This window comes from Hetaerina americana, unplaced genomic scaffold, assembly GCF_022747635.1.
Source record: "Hetaerina americana unplaced genomic scaffold, ioHetAmer1.1.p SCAF_15, whole genome shotgun sequence".
NCBI lineage: Eukaryota > Metazoa > Arthropoda > Insecta > Odonata > Calopterygidae > Hetaerina > Hetaerina americana.
Genome location: NW_027286625.1, coordinates 4,523,777 through 4,546,853, shown reverse-complemented (window position 1 = coordinate 4,546,853; position 23,077 = coordinate 4,523,777). Strand labels below are relative to the sequence as shown.

The 23,077-nt window shown below is 35.8% G+C and overlaps 3 protein-coding genes across 3 annotated transcripts in view; 2 read left to right on the top strand and 1 right to left on the bottom strand.

Annotated features, from left to right (window-relative positions):
* Nucleotides 1–502, top strand: part of PolQ (DNA polymerase theta) — a 38,151-nt gene extending 37,649 nt beyond the window's left edge. The window contains 1 exon segment of the mRNA XM_071583948.1: nucleotides 245–502. Coding sequence (XP_071440049.1) covers nucleotides 245–388 — 144 coding nt within the window. The 3' untranslated portion in view covers nucleotides 389–502.
* Cdc5 (cell division cycle protein 21) lies at nucleotides 339–21,579 on the bottom strand. Its single transcript, XM_071583795.1, has 16 exons — nucleotides 21,432–21,579; nucleotides 21,066–21,331; nucleotides 20,854–20,984; nucleotides 20,628–20,743; nucleotides 20,034–20,246; nucleotides 17,560–17,694; nucleotides 14,626–14,814; nucleotides 14,010–14,178; nucleotides 12,979–13,172; nucleotides 10,324–10,504; nucleotides 8,214–8,335; nucleotides 6,167–6,373; nucleotides 4,651–4,758; nucleotides 4,176–4,349; nucleotides 2,151–2,279; nucleotides 339–780 (listed from the first exon to the last, which is right to left on the bottom strand). Exons 1-16 carry the CDS (start codon nucleotides 21,474–21,476, stop codon nucleotides 676–678), a joined length of 2,484 nt encoding a protein of 827 aa, XP_071439896.1. The 5' UTR covers nucleotides 21,477–21,579; the 3' UTR covers nucleotides 339–675.
* A 70-nt stretch (nucleotides 21,580–21,649) lies between these two features.
* On the top strand, nucleotides 21,650–22,657 carry LOC139686759 (uncharacterized). The gene is made up of 3 exons (XM_071583794.1): nucleotides 21,650–21,903; nucleotides 21,995–22,117; nucleotides 22,190–22,657. The coding sequence occupies exons 1-3, from the start codon at nucleotides 21,731–21,733 to the stop codon at nucleotides 22,362–22,364; spliced, it is 471 nt and encodes a 156-aa protein (XP_071439895.1). The 5' UTR covers nucleotides 21,650–21,730; the 3' UTR covers nucleotides 22,365–22,657.
* The last annotated feature ends 420 nt before the right edge of the window (nucleotides 22,658–23,077 follow it).

Sequence of the window (23,077 nt, the reverse complement as noted above, 5' to 3'; positions counted from 1 at the left end):
AAAGGCATTAACAAAAAGGAGTACCATTTTCAAGTGTCCTTCTTGCATAATGCACTTCTATCCAACTTTTTAATTTTATAGGTAAAATAATATATAATCATTGATTTTATTTATACTATGATGTAAATGTTAATTAGGTCATATTTTGCAAAGCTTGTTTATAAGGTAAACACCTCTTTATTTGAATTGTTATTACAGTTTCACCAAAATGAACCATGAAATAATTCATGTGTATGATTTGTAGGTTTCCACAGATGCACTAGAAACTGTTGCACACATAGTCAAATCTGAAATGGAGGAGATGTGGAAGCTGCAAGTTAAATTGCCAGTAAACTTGAAGGTGGGAAAATCGTGGGGTGCACTCTCTAAATACGAGAACATCATTTGAAAACAAAACACCAATATGAATGTCAATATTGGATATTTATTGTTAATAGAAGTTCATGGCCATCTATTAGTGATTGTACTTTTATCAGCAGAATTCTATTTTTATACATTTAACTTATTGAGAAGTTTGTATTTATGAAACTTTTTAATGTTACCAATAAAATTCATTATAAAAATTGATTCTTGATTTTGACTATAAACAATCTATTTTGCCGATCATCTTAATTCTTGGATATAATTTCTTTTTCTTTCATGGGGATCTTCTGAGGTAGATTAATACCAGGTATGCTACGAGGAATGCTTCATTTCTTCCAGGGCCAAAGCCAACTCTGCATACTTCTTTTGTAATGCCTTCTCTCTTTCAGTTTGTCTGTTGACATCATCAGTAAGAGACTGCAAAATAAAAAAACAGCAATAATAATACATTCATTTCACTATTGGAAAACTATTTGCATGGATACAACAAGTGATAGTACAAAGTAAAAAACAAAAATAAAGTCCATTTTACATTTTTGACAATAAGTCTTTCAGAAAATTAGACACTGCTAGTAACACTTTCTGGCAAGAAATAATTTGACCCTCATTTTATAAAAAGGACCCCCTTGATTACATTGGTAATTCTATTGAAAAGGACTGAGGCAGAATGGTAGGTACCTTATAGATAAATAAAGCTGGAGTATTGATTAGAGTGTATATTATTTTTTGAACGTGGAGTAATCACAGTAATCAGCACTGTTTGGAAATTTATCAAGGTTTGCTCATTTAAAACACAAGTTAGTACGTCCAGTGTAGGTAGTGTTAAGATATTGACTCAAGCAAAAATAGGTTTACCCAGGGTATAGATAGGAACATGATATATGGCCTGGATAGCTTACTTCTGAGCAGAAAAGGCTCTTACGGCAGCACTTGAATTAAACCGGAATAAGATACAATAGGAATTATAGTATATCTTTGTTAATGTTTCCACTACCACACTCGGCATTGTTACTGCCACAAATGATATTCAAATTAAAGTGATGAGAATGAAAAATATTAGCTGCCTATATTACCAGGAAACAAACAAGAAGGGAAATAAACATTAAACAGGAAATATATTGCTTTGGAAAAGCAAATAACATTAAGAAAAATAAAAATGTTAGTCCTGAGAGAAAAATGACTGTGGAGGTGACTATGTCATACTTCACATTTAGACCTGTACCTGACTCTTAATTCTCTTGATCATTTCGCTGGTTGCTCATTGAAGTCCGAGGTTGAGTACAGCTCTTTTCAACATTGAAGCAGCCGATTTTTGCCTCTTATTCAAAATATGGTTGTAAATAAGTCTCTTTCTCTCCCTGCACAACTACCTTTCATACCACACCTTGCTAACTTCTCTCTGCCATCCTAATTCCCATTCTCCATAGGGGTTTGTTGGGATATGGCTAATAAGAAAATTCAAAATAAATTTGGAAAAACTTGAGACTTCAAAACATAACAGTTTCAGGTTTAACTTTGTGGAATTCCTTCATGATGAGGGTAAAGAGAGAAACTTTGCACTTCCACAAAAAGAACTGAGACTTCAAGAAATTTACAGTAAAAACTATTGAAAAAATATGTTATTTGGCACACTATAAGGTTGCAGGTTACCAAAGTAAACTAACATTTCTTGCAATTTCACGTGTTGCAAAAACATTTACCCCTAAATATGATATAGGTTTGTGCCCTTGGGTAAAATCAAATTATATTCTTAACAAGATACTACTGCATTGTTTTCATGTACTCACTTCAATCCTCCTTGGTATGGCAGCCATCTCTTGCTGTTGAAGAAATTTAAATGTTGACAGTTCCAGGTGGGCTTGCTCTAATTGCTCATGTAGTTCTTGGAGCTGCTTGATTAAGGCTTGTGCTCTGGACTGAAAAAGACATTAAAAATATTTTAATCAGAGATGGATTGATGCAAGTTTTTTCTGGATAATAGATACAGACTAAAATGCAACTAAATATTTATGATATTACTTGTTACCATTAAGGTCAGTTATTAATGCATACATTTGATATTTTTAGAAACATTTTGTCCCTATATCACAAGTCAAATATTCAGGCTTACTACTACAATAAAAATAGTATCATATTACCAGCAGTCTTGAGGTATAAGAACATCAAGCATCTCATTCCTAAATTTAACTGATATCAATAAGTAGCCAAGAAAAATCTGAATTACAGTAATTCCTTGATTAATTCCCAAGATTAATGCTAAAATGTGTTTTGTAAATCAGAAAATAATTTTCCTGACCAATATAACTCATGAATCTACCTATGCCTTGTTTCCTAAGGTTGTATTTTTGCTTCAGAGCAAAACATACTTCAATATTCAGATGTGATATACAAAACTTTTATCATCTCCCATTATATAACTTACTTATTGCCTAGGTCTATATGAACATTCGTTTTGGCATTGGTAGTAGTCATTAAAGGAAGTGACTAACATTTAAGATCATTTGCACCAATAAGCAGGTAATTTTGCAAGAGTAGGATGTTCAGGGAATGGAGGAAGGGTGGAGAGAAACCCGACATTGGCATTAGCCTACTCTCTAAAAGGTAAACACTATAACACCCTATCTGATGGATAGCGTACTCACATGAAGAGTTCCCCACAAAGTACCCCAAGCAGGAATCAGGATACCAGGGAAAAATACTTTCACCTCTGGGATTTGAACACTGGCCCTTGGGGTAGGAAGCTAGTATTTCAACTGCCACACTCTCCCAATATCCCTTTATTCTGTAGGACATATGAATTTATAAATGCATAGGTCCGACAGAATCTGCTACATATCATGAAACACCTGTATTGATTTTGGATGCAGAGCATTACAACAAATCATTTGGTGTAGCTAAAAGCTGTAAGTTGGCACAGTGTAGTAGGATGTACATTGTAAACACCCTGGGAAGATCCTCGAGTCTAACCATGCAGAGGTAGTATTTGCTTGGGAGATATTATTGTGAATTCAAGTGGTGGCAGAAAATGGGAGAGGGACATATTAATATGAAGGCATTGAGAGACCTAACCTAACTAAAACTACTCACCTTTGACATTGACTTTCCCCTTCAACCTTTCTCTCTCTTCCGAATTTCTCTCATGCTACCTATTATCATCATGAGTGATGAATTCTAAAAAAAATATTAACTTTAAGAACTTTTGAACAAAGTTCATGAGAAGGTGCTATAATTTTGTTTAGGAAATAAATGACTTTCCAAATATTCAACTACCAAATCATTGTAATTTTTCTCGCAAAAATCATGCTAATGAATAATTGTCCTGCCTAATCCTGAAGGTGAGTCCCCAAATCCAAGTATTATATTGGAATCCGTATTCCTTTTTCTTCAAACTTATCTCACCAGTTTTGGATCAGGAAATTAAATGCCAAGTTTAATATTATGATGTTACCCCTTGAAGAAAGTGAATAAACAATTCATGCATAACCAGTCCCCATTACTACATTTAATAATCCTCAAAAAATATCCAGAGGCAACCCATTCCCACACAAAAATATGCCACACACCATTCCTCTTAATCACACACCCTTCAACATTTACCCACAACCAACTCTTTACACCCTCATTTTTAATGATACAGAAGTATTTGTTTGCTTTTCATAATTAAAGACACGAGATGATTCCAATAATTGAAATCGGTCATGCTCATTTTTAACAGCATTTTTCACTGCGGAAAAAACATTTCAAACAAATTTGTGTTTTCCTGAGGCACTAAAGGAAAAATTATACTTAATTAACTTATGCTGAAATCTCACCTGATATCCTCCAGTCAAAACTTTCAATTTCTTTTCCATTTTGGCTGCCCTTTTGGCTTCTCGTGTCATGTGGCTCCTGTTTTGTTCCAACCTCTTATCCAATGATTCAAGCCGATCCTTTTTACTGGCCAAGTTGGCTCGGGTGTATCGATTTTGTGAAGGAAGAAACAGTACCTGAGAATGAATTTATCACAATTATGTAAAACATAACACCTTTTAATCTTCACCAAAATAGATAAATAAATTTTGGTCTAAAATGTGTCATTTGACTACTTGAAGCATATTCTTTCCATAATGAAGTATGCCACTTTTATTCTTTTCTATTTCCTATTTAAGCAATGGAAACTTAGGTGAAATTTGATTATGAATGAAATACATCACCAAATGCATAAATAATGAATTCATGAATGCATTATGAATGTCCAATGACAAGATTTCTTAAATTCTAGGCAATTACTAAAGCCTCCACACTTACTTGAGCCAAGCATTCCACCCACACTTGGGAGTATGCTTCCAAGGATAATTCTCCATGTCCCATTCCATGTTTAACCACTTCCATTTCCTGCTTCAGCAATTCACGTGCCTGTATGGGGAAAGTTGTATAATTTGTTTAGTGAGATAGTGAAAGTAGTCTGTATTACAACATAGATAAAATAAAATATTACACAGAGCCATCTTAAATTCTTCATGATGGAAGAGTAAGGTATTGAAAATATAAAGAATTCTGAGGGAAAATAATAACTGTACAGGTATAAATTAGGTACCATTTGTTGCATGTTTAATCGTGATGGCTGAAAAAATCTTTTGTCGTTCATTCAAGACATTGTCATGGTTTATGAGACGATGTAGCCTTCATCTGGGATATGGTGCAGACACAAGAAGCACAGTAGACTCTTGTTAGTACATTTTGGAAGGGACCTGGAATAATGAATGCACTAAATGTGCAAACCTGTGACAGTTGACCTTCCATTGCAAGCTGAAGTTGTAATAGAGGAGCATAATTCAAGGGTAGGCAATTCAGGATGGAGTAACTTATTCACTTCATAACTTGTTCACTCCAGAGTTTATTAGTGATAATATAAGGCAAAATTTTTCATTATGTCAATATTATGAAACATATGATGCATTTTGTGTAAATACCAACATATTTGATACTTAAGATAACAGGGATGTTACAATTTGGCAACAAATTTGGTTAATATTAAATTCTTTTTTACCAATGTACACAAAAATGAAGTTTAGTTTATTGATACTTTCCAAACCATCGAAGGCCCTTAGGAAAGAAAGAATGTCTTACTTTTCAATATCATATGTTGATGACTCATACGATCCTTCTATTTCTATCACTAAATATATATTCTAAATCTGAGAAAATAGCTGCATGACATAAAATTCGGTTTTCATTGCTATTATTTTCTTTCCTTCTTCTGTAATGTGCTCAGATTTTAAATGTGAACATTAAACTTTCTACCAAATTCTCCAAATTCAAATTTTCAGCTTTAGCATGATTTTCAATCTGTTTAAATATTCTTTCAACCTTTGTAAGCCATTTCGGTGTCAGCTTCCATCAACTGGCATACAATAAAAATGTCAAAACTATTTTGATGAATATGGATAGAAATTTATATAGAATCGAATCTTACTATTGTGAAGCCTAATATTTTACCTCCACTCTTTACATTTACAGGATATTAATTACAATTTAATCCTCCTGGTTTCACTCCATTTTAAATTTAGAATGTAAACAAATGTGGCACAAAGATTGGCATGCAGTATTTTTTCATAACACCCCAAGGATCGACAGATCAGCCTACTGGCATTATATGGGTCAAAGCACTCTATTTCAATACTAAAATGAACTTAGATACAAAAATCCATATGGAAAACTGTCAGGGTCTTAAAAACTTATCTAAATTCACACATCTGAATTTGGGTTATAAATTTGATGGGTCAAATTGGGATAACTGAGTGAATAAGATTTTCCAACAAACCTTTCCAAGGTCTTCATCTTGGTAAGTGACATATGGATGGTTCTCCAAGTAAGCTAAGTGCTGTGCTTGTGACATGATGGGTGTGCTCCCTCCTGGTCCGCCTTTCCTTCTTCCTCCAGCTCTCTGATCTAATTGAGCTGGGGTTGGAGAATGGACTGCATCATAGTGAAGCATTGTGAGCATGTCTCTCTTGATCAACTCTTCAGCCTTTGAGATAAGAAACATAAATGAATCAACTAAGGAATACTTTGCTGCAAGGCCATATGCAATAGCACATGTTTGAGTGCTTGAGGTTGCTTCAATACACGAAATCATATTTTACAACACTTATTCATAAAAAATTATTCAGATGATAAATATAGAACCGAAAGTCTTGAGTGACAGGTGCTAAATTTCTTGAACCAGAAATTTAAATGCTTTCAAGTGAATTACAAGGTTTTGACTTGGTGATATAAAAAATACTGATCTGCATTAACAGGTCCAGTATCAAATATTAGCAGTAATTGTGTTAAATCAAATTTGATTAAACTACTTCTGATCCACCTAAACCTTTCACATTTAAAATAACAAGAATAACTTTTCACTGGACCAAAATATTTTGAAAATTATTGATTTCTGAAAGTTTATGAAATAATTAAAAAAGTTTAATGACCTTGGGCATGCAACTATGAATAGTGATCCACTAGGAACCAAGAAAAAGTATTTTTTTTTAAGTTGGTAAAAATATGATAAAGTCTCTGATGATCTCAGATATGTCAGCAAGCTCATGAGAAAAAAATTGTAATAAAGACATAAAAAAATGACACAGAAAAGTATTTTTGATGATGCCCAAAATAAACCTGAAACATTAATAAATAGTATACATTCTTATTACATGTCTTGGGATAGTGCTCCACTCTTAACATATATACATGTATTAAGTGATTAACCCTCTTAGTGCGGCGGGGATTCCAGGGGTACTAGTGAGAAGTGCGAAGGGTAATTTAAGAAAATGTATCACCTTAGGAAAAAAAACATTATGAAGTTATTTGTTTTGATATCCATATGCAGTTTTTTTATTTTAAAATAAAATATTGTAGTTAAATATATTGTAGTTAAATATATTGTAGTTAATAATGATGGTTTACATTTTTATCATATGAAAAATAAATGTAATTATTACAGTATTATAAATTTGAAGAATATTTTTTTAGCAATAATATTTCGATTTTTAGACACAATACTAATATTTTTATAATATCATTTTTCAATAAAACTACGATATTTAAATATAATAAAGAATCAAAAAGACATGTAGAAAATATTATAAATAAATAAAGAAAAACCAGTGAATTGCAAATTTTTTTGTCAGCCTCTGCATAGTTCGATTTTGTTGAAAAGGCTGATCTCACTGAGTCAAATTGGGACTTTTCCCCTTTCCTTGAGACTGCGGCAATGTGCTTACAATCTAAAAGCAGAAAAAAACGAAGTTCTAACTCATAGAGAACTGCTGACAATGTAATCCAACACACAGGGCGCAATTGATTAGATCGGATGGACGGCAAGAGAAACCAAAATGATTACAAAGCAGTTTATCTGTAAGCTCTTATTTCCATCGTATCAACAAAGTCTGAATAAGCAGCTATATATTAACACCACCACACCATAACACATTCAAAAGATTACAGATGAAAACAGATTAGTAGCCTTTCAGTCGCTTTTCATAGTGGAAAGACCACTCAGAAAAAAATGAGCAAACAATTAGGCTGAGCTTCCTGACATGTACAAAACCGAATGAAAAATTATAGTAGGAATTATACTTTTTGAAACGCATTTAAAATTGCTAATAAAAAATTAGTAATGTAATTCTATGGAATTCAACCTATCGATAGCACAAAAACCATAAATAATTAAAGAAAAAACCATAAGTTACAACGATTTAAACAATAGCCTACGCAAGAGCCGATATATCGGCCCGCCGCACTAAGAGGGTTAAGGCCTCATCAATGGGCTAAATACTTTGTAACTAAAAGTTAACACAATTATTCCAACCCTATTCATAACTAACCTTTTGAAGTTCTGTTAAAGGAGGTTCAGTATTGGGCGGACGTAGGATAGCCATGTTAACTTCCTGCGGCCGAGGCAAATCTCTCTGCACTGCCTGAGATCGACTTTTCATTTCCTTTTCACCTGAATATTTTTTTGAGTAAAACAAGAGAACAAGTTAAGGCCACATGGACTTATTAAATTGGAGTGGGAAGAAATTTAAAAAAAACTCAAATTAAAACTATGATTGATGAAATAAAAATATTAATTTATTTTTAAAAAATTCAGAAAAACATGCAGTGGATACAGCAAAACAGCTTTAAAAAAATTATTTTCATTTAAAATACATTTAAATCACTTTTATTAAAAAGATACCATTACCTTTTCAAATCCTACATACTGTCGGTAAAAAACAGTTGAAACCCTTGAGCTCAGAACCTTTATCTTTCAAATGAGGAAATAAAGTAAAATAATTCTTTTGCAGAGTTTTTGCGCATCAAAAACTTTCTGTTTCCCTATATGAACTTTTATTTAATTTTGTTTGAAAAGGAGCTATTTTTCAGCAACACTTTCGCACTTCACAGAAAATCAATGTGTTTTAGATACATGTAATTGCATCAATTGTTAAGGGGGATCGAGATGGTGCGGGGGCTAACGTACTGGCTTCCCACCATGAGGGCGCGGGTTCAAATCCCGGCGGTGTTGAATATTTTTCAGAGGTATCTCGATCCCTACTTGAGGTGCTTTGTGGAGGGCACTTTGAGTGAGTACGCCGTCCGTCGGATGGGACGTTAAACTGCGGACCCCTTGGCGCCTTTCGTAAAGAGTAGGCTAATGCCGACGCCGGGTTTCTCTCCACCCTTCATCCTTTCCTATCCATCCCCTATGGCGCAAATGACCTTAGCTGTCGGTCGCCTCCCCTCAAAACTACTACTACTACTACTATCAATTGTTAAATTACAGATAACAAGTCAAGGTAATCAATCAACCTTCCACAATGACAAACATAAGCTAGCCACCATATTTTCTCATACCAAATAATACTTACATAAAGAAAATTTTCAAAAACAGTTTTCACAGATAAAAAGCAGTGACTTAAAAAAAATTATTTTGAAGTAAACATAAATTAGACTGGTAATATGCTGACAGCAGTGTATGCATGAATAGCTCAGACCATACTAAAATGGAGTAGTGGTTAAGAAGTGCAATTGTATGATTAAAAGCACCAGTATTTCACTTTAATAAGCCAGGGAAAACTTTTGCAGTCGATTGAACGCCATTAACCACTAGCATAGAGGGGAGAGAAGAGAAGCAGATGGGAAAGAATGGAATACCTCCTGCTGAGACCACAGAATAATCAATCCATCAGATAATTGGTGCATGGCTATATTTAATTTCCAAACAATGTTCCACTTTCACAGCTGGAGTTCACAAGAAATTTAAGGCTAACTGCAAAGGTATCTAGAACCAATGGGACTGAAAAATTGATAGCCGTTTAACTGATAGTGAAATAAAAAAAACACTATCAAGGAAGACATTGGGGAGCTATCTAAATCTCATTCATCCCATGAAAAATAATGCATATTGAAAACTTTGGGACTCAGACCAGTTGTACAGATTTTGTACATGGTAGTAGGAAATGCTAGATTTTTGTAGCCATCGTCACTCTAAATTCTTTGCATAGGTCAGACAAGAGCAGCAGAAAAGACGATGAAAGAGAATTGCAACCATTACACAATGGTGCTATGGAAAGTTGGGATGATTCTGAGAGCACAGAAGTTAACAAACATTAATGATATAATGTAGATGAAGAGACAGAGAAAGCCCAAAAGGTTTAGATGTAACCACGGTTATGTAGTTCCCCGGATAGTTACTGGAAGGAGAATGTTGATAGTTTAAGCTATCCACTTGGAAATAGTTGGGAATGTTCTTCAAATAGAACACTTAATACAGAACACATAAATTCCAAAGAAACTGCGGGAGATCCAGCAACAGTAAATTTTAATGGAATAATCCGCTAATATGCATTTCAATTCAACAATTTCAGAGTGTGAATGATTTTTAGACTGAAATTGTTGCATTGAAACAGAACACACACTTCAATTACAGAGGTAAGAGGATTTGCAACTCACGCTGTGCTCTTTCCTCAGCATCTCGTCTTGCATCAACATCTGCTTGGTCTTCTTCATTTGATGCCAGGTCCTCCATGTCCATCCCCCCTGTGCCCTCCTCCTCCTCTTCAGGTACCACAATTTCATAATCATTTCTAGGGGTTGGGAGGGAGCTAAGTCCTTGCCGAAGCTGTTCCTTCAACTGCTCAATAAATTAGATACATATAAAATTAAAGTCATAAGGATCTGTAAATTATAGCTCAAGTGTTTCCATTTGCATGTAAACGAGATATTTTGGTTACATTGATATCATATCAGATGGAGTCAATGTGAGTAGAAACAGGTGACAGCAGATTGACATGATTCATGATTAGTTGAAAATGATTGACCTTCTCGAAGAGGAAAAGATATACAAGGCAGAAAAAGTAAGACAAATGGGACTCATGCATATAAAATGAATGTTACATATGAGTACGTTTAAGTTCTGAGGTCATCCAGTTGTTTATCGGGAATGGGAGTTGAAAGAGAGACATGGTTGAGCTTAAAATATGTGTCTTTATGAATACAAGGAATAGCTGGTTGCACCATTCAGGGCACAGAGTTTATATAGCTGCCACTAGATTAAGGAGTTCCAATACTTAAAATAGCATAATTTAGGCCAGGTTTTATAATGTCTAGTTAAACTGAAAGTTAACTTTAACCGTCAAAACTCAGTTTTATGATCATTAGTGAAGTTCAAAACCACCTGTTAAACAGCTCAATAACTGATGGGCTACCATGGTTACAATGTTCACATTCACTAAAAAGCAATCTTATTTGTTTATAAAATCAGATTTTTTATAATCTCCATATATTCGCATTAACTAATGATTGGATATAAAAAGATATTAAAAATATGGGCATTAGTGTACCAGAACAGCACACCGTTTTCTTCATTCGTATGGTTTAACACCCATCAAAATTCATCATCAATCAAGTATGACTTGTGGCGATGGTGCTATGGATGTGAAATAATTTTGTGCATGAGTGCAAGAGTTCACACAAGACTAAAGGTCATGTGACAAAAAACCCAAGAAGCCTTGGCCATGGACCAGCCAGGTTTTTCCAGTGGGCAAAAGGAATCCCTAGAGAGGCGTTCTTGACTGTCATATAATCATGGTGTCAAAATTATGAAAAATATTTTTGTCCGCAGGGAGATTATATTGAGAAGTAGCAGGAGTTTTAACTTCCAGGTACAAGTAGTTTGCCATTAAAATTAGGAGACTTTAAACCCGAATGAACCTCATACAGTAAAACCTTGATTATCCAGCATTTGCCCCCCTAGTCCCCGCTTCCAACTGGATGGCCAACTAGGATTGCCTTCACATCAATGTGGCCCCTTTGCATTATACACCATGCAAACCTCAAGGAATCTGAGCACCTGATTTTGACTCAAGGCTTTCTATTTTCCTTGTCTTTGCATACATACTTTCCCCACTTCCATCCTATTCACCTTGACCTTCAAGAGAGACTCAGAAAATTCATGAATAAAAATTTAATGCTGTTGAAAAAAGTTAAGTATCCAGTCAAAAAAAAAACTTAAAAATTACTAAGCATGAAAATGTAAAGAAAGCAGTCTTCAAATGGTACTCAACAGTCTCAACAGCAATTTTTCCATGCATGGATTTGTGGTGATTAGATTTAAGCTTCAACTGGTTGACTTGAAGGACATTTGTTCCTAAATTTAAGGCAAAGAATGGTTGGCTGTCGTATATTCCAAGAACAACAGGATTATAAATAAAAAAGGCGAACCTTGCAAGTGCCGGTGAAGAGACTCTAAAGCCCACTTTAAGAAATGTTAAGAGAACTCTTGATTAGTGCAAGACTTTGTTAAGCTAGCTCTACATTTTATTAAGATACATAACATTATTGATGAGAATATCAGTTGTCAAGATGCGAGCCTTCAATCCATGACCAAAAACTGTCAAAAGGATGAATTTTTTTCCTCTGCACCAACGCTGATACAGACACTGCCTAAAATCATCCAGCACCAATGTGCTCTAAAAATTATTGGAACAAACTTCCTCTGCATTGCTGCAACACTTCAAGGATTTGATTCTCTTAACATATCATACCACATTGGCAGAAAACTTCAGGTAGAAAAAATAAAAAAAACTTCTGACAATTTCAAAGCTCTACTTATTCTCAACATTGCCCTCTCATCCCAGCACCTAAAGTCTCACCATTAGCGATAAGAAAAATCAAACTCCTAACTCTACTACTAAATACAATCTATTTTGTACCACCAAAATAATAACGCATTTTAGAGATTATAATGAGACTGCACAGGAGAAAATATTTGGATGAGGTGATTGTGGTGTTGGAGAATGACAATGACATGAAGAGAATACCCGAGGGCAAAAGACATTGCAAAACAAGCATTAAAGCAGTATATAACTGGTCAAGTGCTCAGGATATGATGAAAACCCTAAACCCCACAAGTGGGTGAATAATCTTTCACCTGGCACTGGTGTAGGCATTGATTTCCAAAGATTTGAGCCAGATGCCTACTAAAGTTTTCTCATCAACAAGGTATTCATGCTATTAGAATGTAAAGAATTTTTACAATAAATGGGTTTAAACTAGCCATTCTGGATGAATTTCTTCACAGTTTCAGGTCGAATGATGAACACAAACCTGTCTCCTGTAACTGCGAACAGCCTGGGGTGTGTCTCCTACATCGAGAGCTTCTTCAGGGTTAATGTTAAGTTTGTCTCGCACAGGTGTTGGTGTAGGAGTGCCACCTATTTTCTGGCCAGCATCTGATGAAGGTGTGCCAAAGCTGCTTCCTCCAGCTACACTCACCGTGCCTACAGTCCCTGGCGTTCGCCCTGGAGGAATTGGAAAGAAGTAAATGAAGACCATGAGTAAATGCATAGTCATCAAAATGACTCAACGTAAACACCGATGTCACCCACCAACCAGACTGAATTTGACCATACATGCTTCCTATGGTCTTCCAGAAAAAATTGCATTTTTAGTGAAAAGTAAAAAGCTTCAAAATACTCGACGGTATCAGGCTTGACGTGGAAATTCATTTTCGAATGGAAGAAGAATACTAAGTATTTTCCACAAAACTTGTTATTTGGTACAACTAGTTTCAACGCAGAGGAAATCACACTCAGATACCCGAGGATAACACCTATACATTGAAACTAGATGCACTAAATAAAAATTTTGGAAGAAAATACCTAGTTTTCTTCTTTCATTGAAACCATCAACATGATATTGTCAAATGCACACCATGCGATAAAATATACCTTTAACCAAAGTTCATAAATTATTTGACAGCATTAAAGGTGGGACTTATCACAAAACACTTAATTGTGTTTCAGCATGAAATTCAAGACAATTGGCAAAGAGAGCACTCAAATCTCTAAATGATACACAGAATCATGTGAGTATACAATGATTAAGTCAACGAAGACCTCTTCACAGGGCACATAGTGAAGTGAATTATCATGCAAACATATTGTTAAGTGGGGACTGAATGCGATGGGTTGAATAGTAAACGCAGGCAATTGGGAAAATCTGCGGAAGATGACAACTGAGACTACGTGCATCATTATTAGTTTTTGACCAGCTCACCATATAAAAGTGTCAAGCATGAGACTAGAATGACATTTCACAAATGATAAAAGAATATATATTAAAAGTAATGTTCTTACCATCAGCACCACGCACACTTCGGAAAGGGGTAGCCAAAAGTGTATTGGGAGTGGTCAGTGCATCTCTCTGAGGAGTCACCCCTCCAAAATCAGACTCATGCAATGTAGTATTCAAACCTCCTTTCAGTGGGGTGTCAACATGCGTCAGAGCCATTATATTTTGAGCCTCCTGCAAGTAGGAATAAATGAGAATGGAATTTGGCAATAAAAATAAAAAATATTCATGCATTAAACTAACTTTGACTTAAAAATTCCACGACTTTCAAGATAAAATTCTTCCACCATATTTTTATACTACAGTATGGCTGTTTGACAGGACCACTTCAAAGGCAGTCTACAAATTAAAAATATTACTGAACGATTAGTTCCTTCCATTAGTTTAAAATATTCATGAACTTATATTGGTGACTTTTTCCAGATGCATTTGAAATGAGAATGAATTTGAATGCTGAAATTTTAACTCAAGGTTAAGAAGCTTAATTTTCTCATCAGCATTTATGCAATGCAACTGTATTTTCAAACAATGAAATATAACTTCACTAAGAATCGATACCCACAAAATGTGTAGGTCTAGGCTAGATCCTGGGCTTACTGGATACCCAGGAGATTACTGTACCTGTAAAACTTTGTCAGTAGTAGGAGCAGGTGTTCTTGGAGTACGCAGGGCTGAAGATGCCCCACCGCTTCCAGACAATGATGTGTAATCTGCAAGGAGAACATCAGATGCAGCACCACCACTGGCTTCTGTGGCTGCCTCTCTAGCAGCTTCACTTGCTCTTCCGAGCTTCACGACTTGCTCCAGTTCCTATTGAAAAAGTATATCCTTCTTGTAACTCATGGCAACCAATCAAATTAAACTGCTTTCTTAAATAATGATTCTGAAAAAATGGGGGCACTGGCAAACTAACATTTAAACACCATCAATCAACCCTAAAAATTGGTTTCGATCCATGGGGATGTAGTTTATCTCAAGTTTTATCATATTGTATTCATAACTTTAAAATAGGATAAAAACTTAAATTTAAAATCTTAAAACTTAGGATATTGGAGCCATATATTTACAAAATCACAGAGCCTTAACTTTTAGTCAAAGTTTCCCAAATGTGGCACCTGCATCTTAAACCCTATTTACTCTATAAGGTACCTGAATTCACTCCCCACAAGGCTTCAATGCCAACTTAAGTGTGCTTTATAAATAACAGGTATCATGATACCCCCATTCTCACATTGCCACCATGGTTTAACGTGGTAGGGAAGAGTTATCATATGCTAACAAGTACATCTACAAACATACTTAGCAAGGTCACAAATAAATAAAATGAGCAGCCAGAACCCCAGCTTTGAACATTTAAACACAGGGAGCTATGAATTGAAGTACATGGGAGAAGAATGATCAGAGCCAAAACATTATAAAATAACTGGCAGTGCCCAAACAATTAGACTTAGGGAATCATGTTTGGAAGACAATTATTTATTTTAGTCAAAGATTGAGAGGCTCCAACAATGATGTACATATGCCAAAATTACTAAGGCCATAATCACCAGGAGATTCAAGATACATAGATTATGAATCACTTTCAGTTATCTGAAGATCCAACAATTCCAAGATTTACTCCATAATAGTAGTAGATTTGGGGGAGGTACAGGACAGCTGAAGTAATTTGCACCATTAGGGGTGGATGGGAAAGGAGGAAGGGTTGAAGGAAACCCGACATTGGCATTAGCCTACTCTTAACGTAAGGTGGCAATGGCTCCGCAGTTTAACGTTCCATTCGATAGATGGCATACTTACTCAAAGAGCTCAAGCACCTCAGAATTGGGATAGTGTGGTGGCTAACATATTGGCTTCCCACCCAGAGAGCTCGGGTTCGAATCCTGGTGGCGACAGATATTTTTCCATCGTGTCCTGATCCCTACTTGAGGTGCTTTGTGGAGGGCACTTGGAGTTAGTATGCCATCCGTCAGATGAGACGTTAAGCTGCGGACACCTTTGCATCTTTCATTAAGAGTAGGCTAATGTCGATTCCAGGTTTCTCTCCACCTTTCATATCCATCCCCTATGGCACAAATGACCACAGCAGTAGGTCAACTCCCCTAAAACTACTACTACAAATCCCCTTAAGCAGGGATTGGGATATCACTGAAAATTATCTGCTATCTCCAGGATTCGGACCTTGGCCCTCTGGATGGGAAGCCAGTACGTTAGCAACCGCACCACCCCGATCCCTGATTTACTGGGTTGGTTCATATTGCTAGGACAAGAGTTTTGCAGGTGCTGCAGTTGGCATCATAAGGTCAGAAGTGCTTGATGCTGGTTTTTTCCCATCTCAAACCTGTATACCTCTCTCCTCTGTTCAGGTGTGCTTTGATGGGCCAATTGAGTAATCGTCTGCTCTCTGGTTGAAAACACCTTTCTAGGGGCTTGAAAGCGTGTAACTATCTTCTCTTTTGAAGTTGCTCAACTTTTTGCAATTTCCATGACTTCCAAAAAGAGCCACGGGAAGCAATGGCTTTCTTTTACAATTACTCTAGTGAGATTTTGAAGTCAATATTGTGGGTTGGTCTGGTCCAAGTGTGCTCTGCAATGACAAGGAGGCACAGCTGTCTATTCTTCGTCATTCACTGACGTTCTTGCCATTTTAGTGTCAAATACAGGAACTTCCACAGCTAAATTTTGCCTCACTGACAACACTTTGAATATCCTTCGCGAGCCGTTTCTTAGTCTTGCAGAGGATGTCAGATGCCTTCGTGACACAGTTATGCCATGTAGTTATGTTGTGTTTGGTGAGGGTTCTAACTATCTTCCCCATTTAATTGATGGTTTCGGGCACAACTTTATGGAATCTGTTCATATTAGAAATGAAAAAAGTAACTTTGTGAATCCACTGAAAATTTTTATCACGAGACGACCCAGGTTTCGACGTTCAACGTCATCTTCAGGTGACAACTATGGCAGACATCCATCTATATATAATACACTCCGGTAGGGGCGGGGAGGTGCCAACCATTGGTTTTACACCATTTACACCAATGGTGTAAAACCATTTGCCTTGACTGGGATACCAACCCGGATCCCTCGATGTCCGGCCAAATGTTTTGGCCAGTTAAGCTACCGAGGCATCCTCTTATACTCTGAAATTTTCAATTATTATTTACATTAATAGCCATCAAGAAAAAAGTTGCCTAGGGCAATGCTGGCATATTTGAGAAAATTCATCCAAATCGCTCAGAGCAACTTTGGAACCTAAGAGGGTTAAAGGTTTGGTACCAAAATCCTAAAACTGAAGGTTAATAACAATTGGTTTAGTATAGTTCCAGCAAATGAATGACCCAACACAATTCACTCTCAATAAATGGATTCTGAACATATATTACTGAGAGTAAATTAAGTCTCTTGACCCAGATACATGAATGAACGTGTTAACTAGAAAGCCCATACTGACCCAGTACTTACATTACATTTTATACCATACAAAACTGAAAGATAGGTCATCGGAAGTAAAAATATCTTTGAACTTCTCTTTGGTATATTTACTATTAGTTAGTGTACCTGATCTGATATTTGTGGATCTGGAAGTACAAGCTTGCTTCTTTTACGAGCAGGTTCTTGATTCTGTAGCATAGCCACAGGGATATCATTTTCCTTCCTCTGCTTCAGTTTCTGCTTGTCCTTTCGCCTTTCCCTCTAAAAGATAATAAAATAAAAGAAGTTTTAGCAAAGTAATAATCACCTACAATATTTTAGTCTCGGTAACTAACAGAAAATTTTGACCAGAGATATCAAAGTTATATGATTTTGAAATCAATCAGGGAAACCAGTAATCGCAGGGAATACCTGGATCACATCATCTTTTGATTGAAAACTTATTTTTCAAAAAGAAAAAGAAGTTACTCATTAAACGGATAACAGCTTGAAAAAATTATGTACATACTCAAAATATTCAATTTTGATGCTTTCTATGATTATGATTTAACTGCTCGAGTCAAGAGGGGAAGGCATACATTTTATCCTAACATGTATGCAATCTAACAATTCTTTTAATTACCGCTTTAAAAAATACTTAAACATGAAATCCAATGGTAATGCAAAAGAATTTAGCCTTCCTAAATTTACACTAGTGTTACTAAAAACTAAACAAACTTTCAGCCCTCCCTATCTTCTACAATCATCACTCACACACTTTGAAAACATATAAAATCATAGCCATTAAGCCACGCTAGATGCAATTTGATGTAGGAAGTGGTTCTTTCGGGTTTTCTTCCACATGTATCCATTTTCCGGACAATATTTCGCCAACGTTCCAGTTGGCTTCCTCAGGTCCACTGAAGTCCAAGGAAGCCAACTGGAACGATGGCAAAATATTGTTCGGAAAATGGATACATGCAGAAGAAAACCCGAAAGAACCACAACGTACATAAAAATCTCCGCGGAAGCCTACATGGAAACTTTAGATGCAATTTGGCCATTTTTACCATTCTGTGAGAAATTTTGAACCCAATGCTATGATGAAAATCCATTGGGACGTGGTAGTGCCCATAGTACTTGTACAAAAAAATTAAATAAAAAAGGCTCACACAACATACAATATTCATATGAACCATCATGAACTATTAATGGCAAACACTCTTAAGCACTTACTCATTTTCCTATCCTTGCACTTCAGCGGGTACTGTAAAATAAACCCAAGGAAATATGTACAGGGTGAATTGCTACACCAATGCTTACCTAATGATTTACGTATTTTCATATATTTAGGATTCATCCAGAAACATCCTTTTTAGACCTTCACATCAGATTTAACATGAAACTAACTACAGACAAATTCAAACACCCAAACCCTGGATTGAGGAAAACCTACCTATGGATGAATTGAACCCCTGACTGGCCACTCTGGCAGGCAGAGACCTGCCAACCCAAAGGTTAGTCTAATTGGATATTAGTCAATATGGCTATTTTCTTTCTTCTTACTATGTGAGCTTTGTGTTCATCTATTTCTCTGGCAGTATGTGGAACCCAGCACCACTTCTTGGCCAAATATTCAAGGTATTTGTTTGCATAAACCCCCCCATGACTATAATTAGGATTCTTTGCTAGCTCGATTGGTAGTTTGTCAACTTGGCAAGTAGAAAACCCATGGTTCTAGTCCAGGACAAGGACATTTTTTTCTACTTGGAATCAGCACCCTTTCACCTTTCCTGACTAAGTTTCCCCCTTTCTTAATCGGTATGAAAAAAAATTTTATTGCTCCAGGTTATGTAGTTTATCAGAATTTGAAAGAATTATTTGTTCTGATAGAATAAGTAAGACAGAATATTATAAATATTATATCACGATATTTTATATTATTATTAGGTAATCTACCGGTTAAGGTAGGTTTTTGGATGGACGTATAAGGAAAGACTCGTAAAAACTTTGATATGGAGCGTAGCTATGTATGGCGCGGAAACGTGGTCATTAAAGCAGGAGGATAGACGTAGACTGGAGGCTTTTGAAATGTGGGTGTGGAGAAGAATGGAGGATATTTTATATAAATATATAATAACAAGTAAAGATCAGAGACCTCAAAATGATATAATTACACTGACACACACAATGAATGGGTTTGCCATGCAAATATATACAGCAGGTTAATTGTTTACGAGAGGGAAAGATACCCAGCTCTTACAAGAATTTGTGGAAACTAGGCAACCACTGAACCTCTGTAACTTATTTTAGACACTTTAATGTTGCTTGCTTTCACTCCATTCACACTGCCTTCGGCATTAAATAAATAGTTAGAGTTTGAGTTTTTCAAAATGAAAAAAGGCCGCAAAATTTAAAATTTTAGATGGCCACAGGCAAATACGTTCAACAGCTAGAGATCTTTCATTCATAGAGATGCTTTTCAAGGAAATAAATATATTCACAGTTAACAACAATAATAAACACCTAAATCATTAAATTAAAAATAACTGAGACTCGGACTTATTTCTAGCGGCCTTAATTCTAGAACTAAACATGTCTGATAAGACATAAATTTTTACCTCCTCTCTTTCAGAATGTAGTTCCCCATCTAAATGCTGCTGCCTCAGGCGAGCAAAGTCAGGAGCCATTGGATCATATTCCTCGGTGCTCGTATCATGAAAACCTGGAGCTGGTCGTTTTTCAAATGGGATCTCTGCATTGTAGTCAACACCTCGTTTCTTCTTTTTTCGTGGAGGCAATTCAATTCCAGCAGCTCGCAGTTCTCTTCTTTTCTGTGGAAATGGACAAAAATTATAAGTTTCAAAAGAAGTATACCTTGGTACATAAACTTAGAAAGAGAATTCTTAAAGAAAACTTAAAGAATATTTTCGAAATTTGTTGGCTTAAAATTCCTTGATGCACACATGGGCACTATGAAATGACAGCAGTATTTTTCATTACTACACGTTGATTACTCTCCACCATTATCCTAGAAAGGTATAACTTCTGTATTTAAGGAGACACGTTTTTCAATTAAAGTATCTGCTGAGGTTTAAAAAAACATTACGAGATAATAAATTCTTAACTTTCATGTCGTAAATAAACTCAAAAATGCAGTTAGTAACCAGTGGTAAGCATTCAATTTTGGGGTAAAAGAATGGGTAAATGTTTACCTGCAATGCAGCAAGTCTTCTGGCTTCTTCAAGCTGCTTTTCTCTAGCTTTGCGTTTTGCCTTTTTACCTTGGGTATTAGCGAGACGAGCTCTGGCTTCAGAAAGCATCTCCAATTCTGGAAATATGTTGAATTACGAAAATGCATTATATTAGCCAATAAGCATTAAAATTTCCATTTATTTTATTCTTATATATTCAACACGTCGAGATAGGGGCAAATGTTACCATCTTCATCCATATCCTTGGGGTCTGGTCTAGCAGGCTTGGTTTCTGGATTTGGATCAATTTCTCCAGGTTTCAATTTTCGGGGGTCATCTGCAGCGTCCTCGCCTTCTTCCTTCTTTTGAGCCTGATCCCTGTAAAAATTACATCAATTTTAACTCAAACATAAGAAAATCCTTGATAGAATTGGAAGTTAGGAGCCACATCCTACGCACAGCAGGTATTCGTATCTTTCCAAGCACTGGGCAGCCGTCCGGCCAATAATGGGAGAAATTGTTCTCCATTGAGTAGGCATCAATTTTGCTAGATGTAAAAGCTTCTCATCTTCTTCTCTGCTCCATTCTGTTTTCTTGATACTTGGATCTAGCCATTCATACCAGCGAGCTTTGCACTGTTTCGCGGATTTCCTATGCAGGAGCGATGCAATTCGAGACCACTGATTCTTGCCATATTTCATAACAGCTGCTTTTAATATTTCATCCTGTAACAGTCATTAAATGAATAAAGGTCATTAAACATCATTAATAAACAAACGGGATTGTGTCAATAATAAAATAAATTCTATAACTGTAATGTCTCACCTCGGTGTTCCTCCAAACACCTCCTTTAATCATTATACGCGGCATCTTCAATGGGGAAAATAAAAATCAGCAGGGAGCAAAATATTCGGTCAAATTAAATGCTTCTCACAGAATCCTCCTCACACAAACACAAACCACACATGCGCAATTTCTATTCTCGATTGTTTATATTGCATATCATCTGATACATCGATTCATATCGTGTTCGATTATGTGCATACTTCGATAGTATACGGAGCTGTAAGGGACAAAAACGTGAATTGCGGTCGTTACGGTGAATTTACAGTTTCCCTATTGCAATGGCCAGTACAGCTAAAAGCAGTCCTAAAAAGTGTCCCATGTCATTCTTTGACAAGTTAGGGTTAAAGCCCCTAAATAGACACAACATTTTATTTTTCTACGTGCCCCTACAAAGTGCAACGAGCTATGCAAGTTTGTCGGTTAATGTTGTTAACCCAAATTTGGTGGCAAAGTATGTGGTAAATCATTATTTGCTAAATTGAACTTCTTCACAGCGTACATAGTTCATAAAATTGCTTTCTTTCATTCTCAATTTCTAATAGAGTAATGCCCCGGAGCGACATTACTAGTATGCTGCTGGCCAATTCCATAATTGGTTCTGGTCTTTACATCTATAACCGACCACACCTTCAGAAAGCCGCTTTTAATCAGCGAATTTTGTTCAGGTATAATTACAACACGGATACTTTTGCTAATTTTTTACGAGTTAATGTGTTAACACTCTGCTTCTCTTTCAGTGCCTATGGTGCAGTGGTGTTCAGTTTTGGTTCTGTTCTCTTGTGGGCTGTTATCCGTAGTCTTTTACCCGAGCAAAACTGTGTGTGTACCATCTTAGGGTTAACATCTAGTGTGGCATTAATAGGAGTCGGTACAAAATATCTGGACTATATTGACTCGGTGTCCAGGTTTTAAAGTGTCTGATTTTTAAATGAACTTACTCGAGATCTAATCATATGTCAGATCGGGTGATTACTGTAGTGAAGTCACAGCGATGTTAAATTTTAGTAGTTAACCCCTGTTACAGGCATTATAAGGGCATTTTTTCCGGGAAACTCCATCAGTGTACAAATCCATAGAATGAATTTTTAAGAGGAGAGTTTAAGCTGTAAAATAGGATGTGGGTTGTTGTACAGCTTTGATATTTCTGTTTTGTGAATCATTTGTAAATAAAATCACCGGTTTTAAGCAATAAAGTTTACTAGTGACCCTTATGTTTCATTTTCTCATCGTAGAGGCATCTGGAAAAGTTGAATGAAATTTAGTGGTAGGTTTAATAAAATTATTTTATTTGGAGATTGTACAAAACTAATCGCTCACGTTTTCCTTAATTTACCATGTTTACACATAAAATAACCGTGGGAATGGTCTTTCATTGTATGAAATGACTATTTTGACATGTTTTTAGGTGTATAAATTTACATCATTACCTTCATTTCAAACATAAACATGTAATTGATGAAACGTACAAATACCTCACGTGATTACATATGTTTTTACAGCAAGTGTCACATTTTAATAACTACAATTGAAACAACCATTGATTACATTCGTACTTCTTAATATACACAAAACAATTTACAGCCAAAAACTAACTATTTTAATTTGATGTTTAAAGTTATCATTGC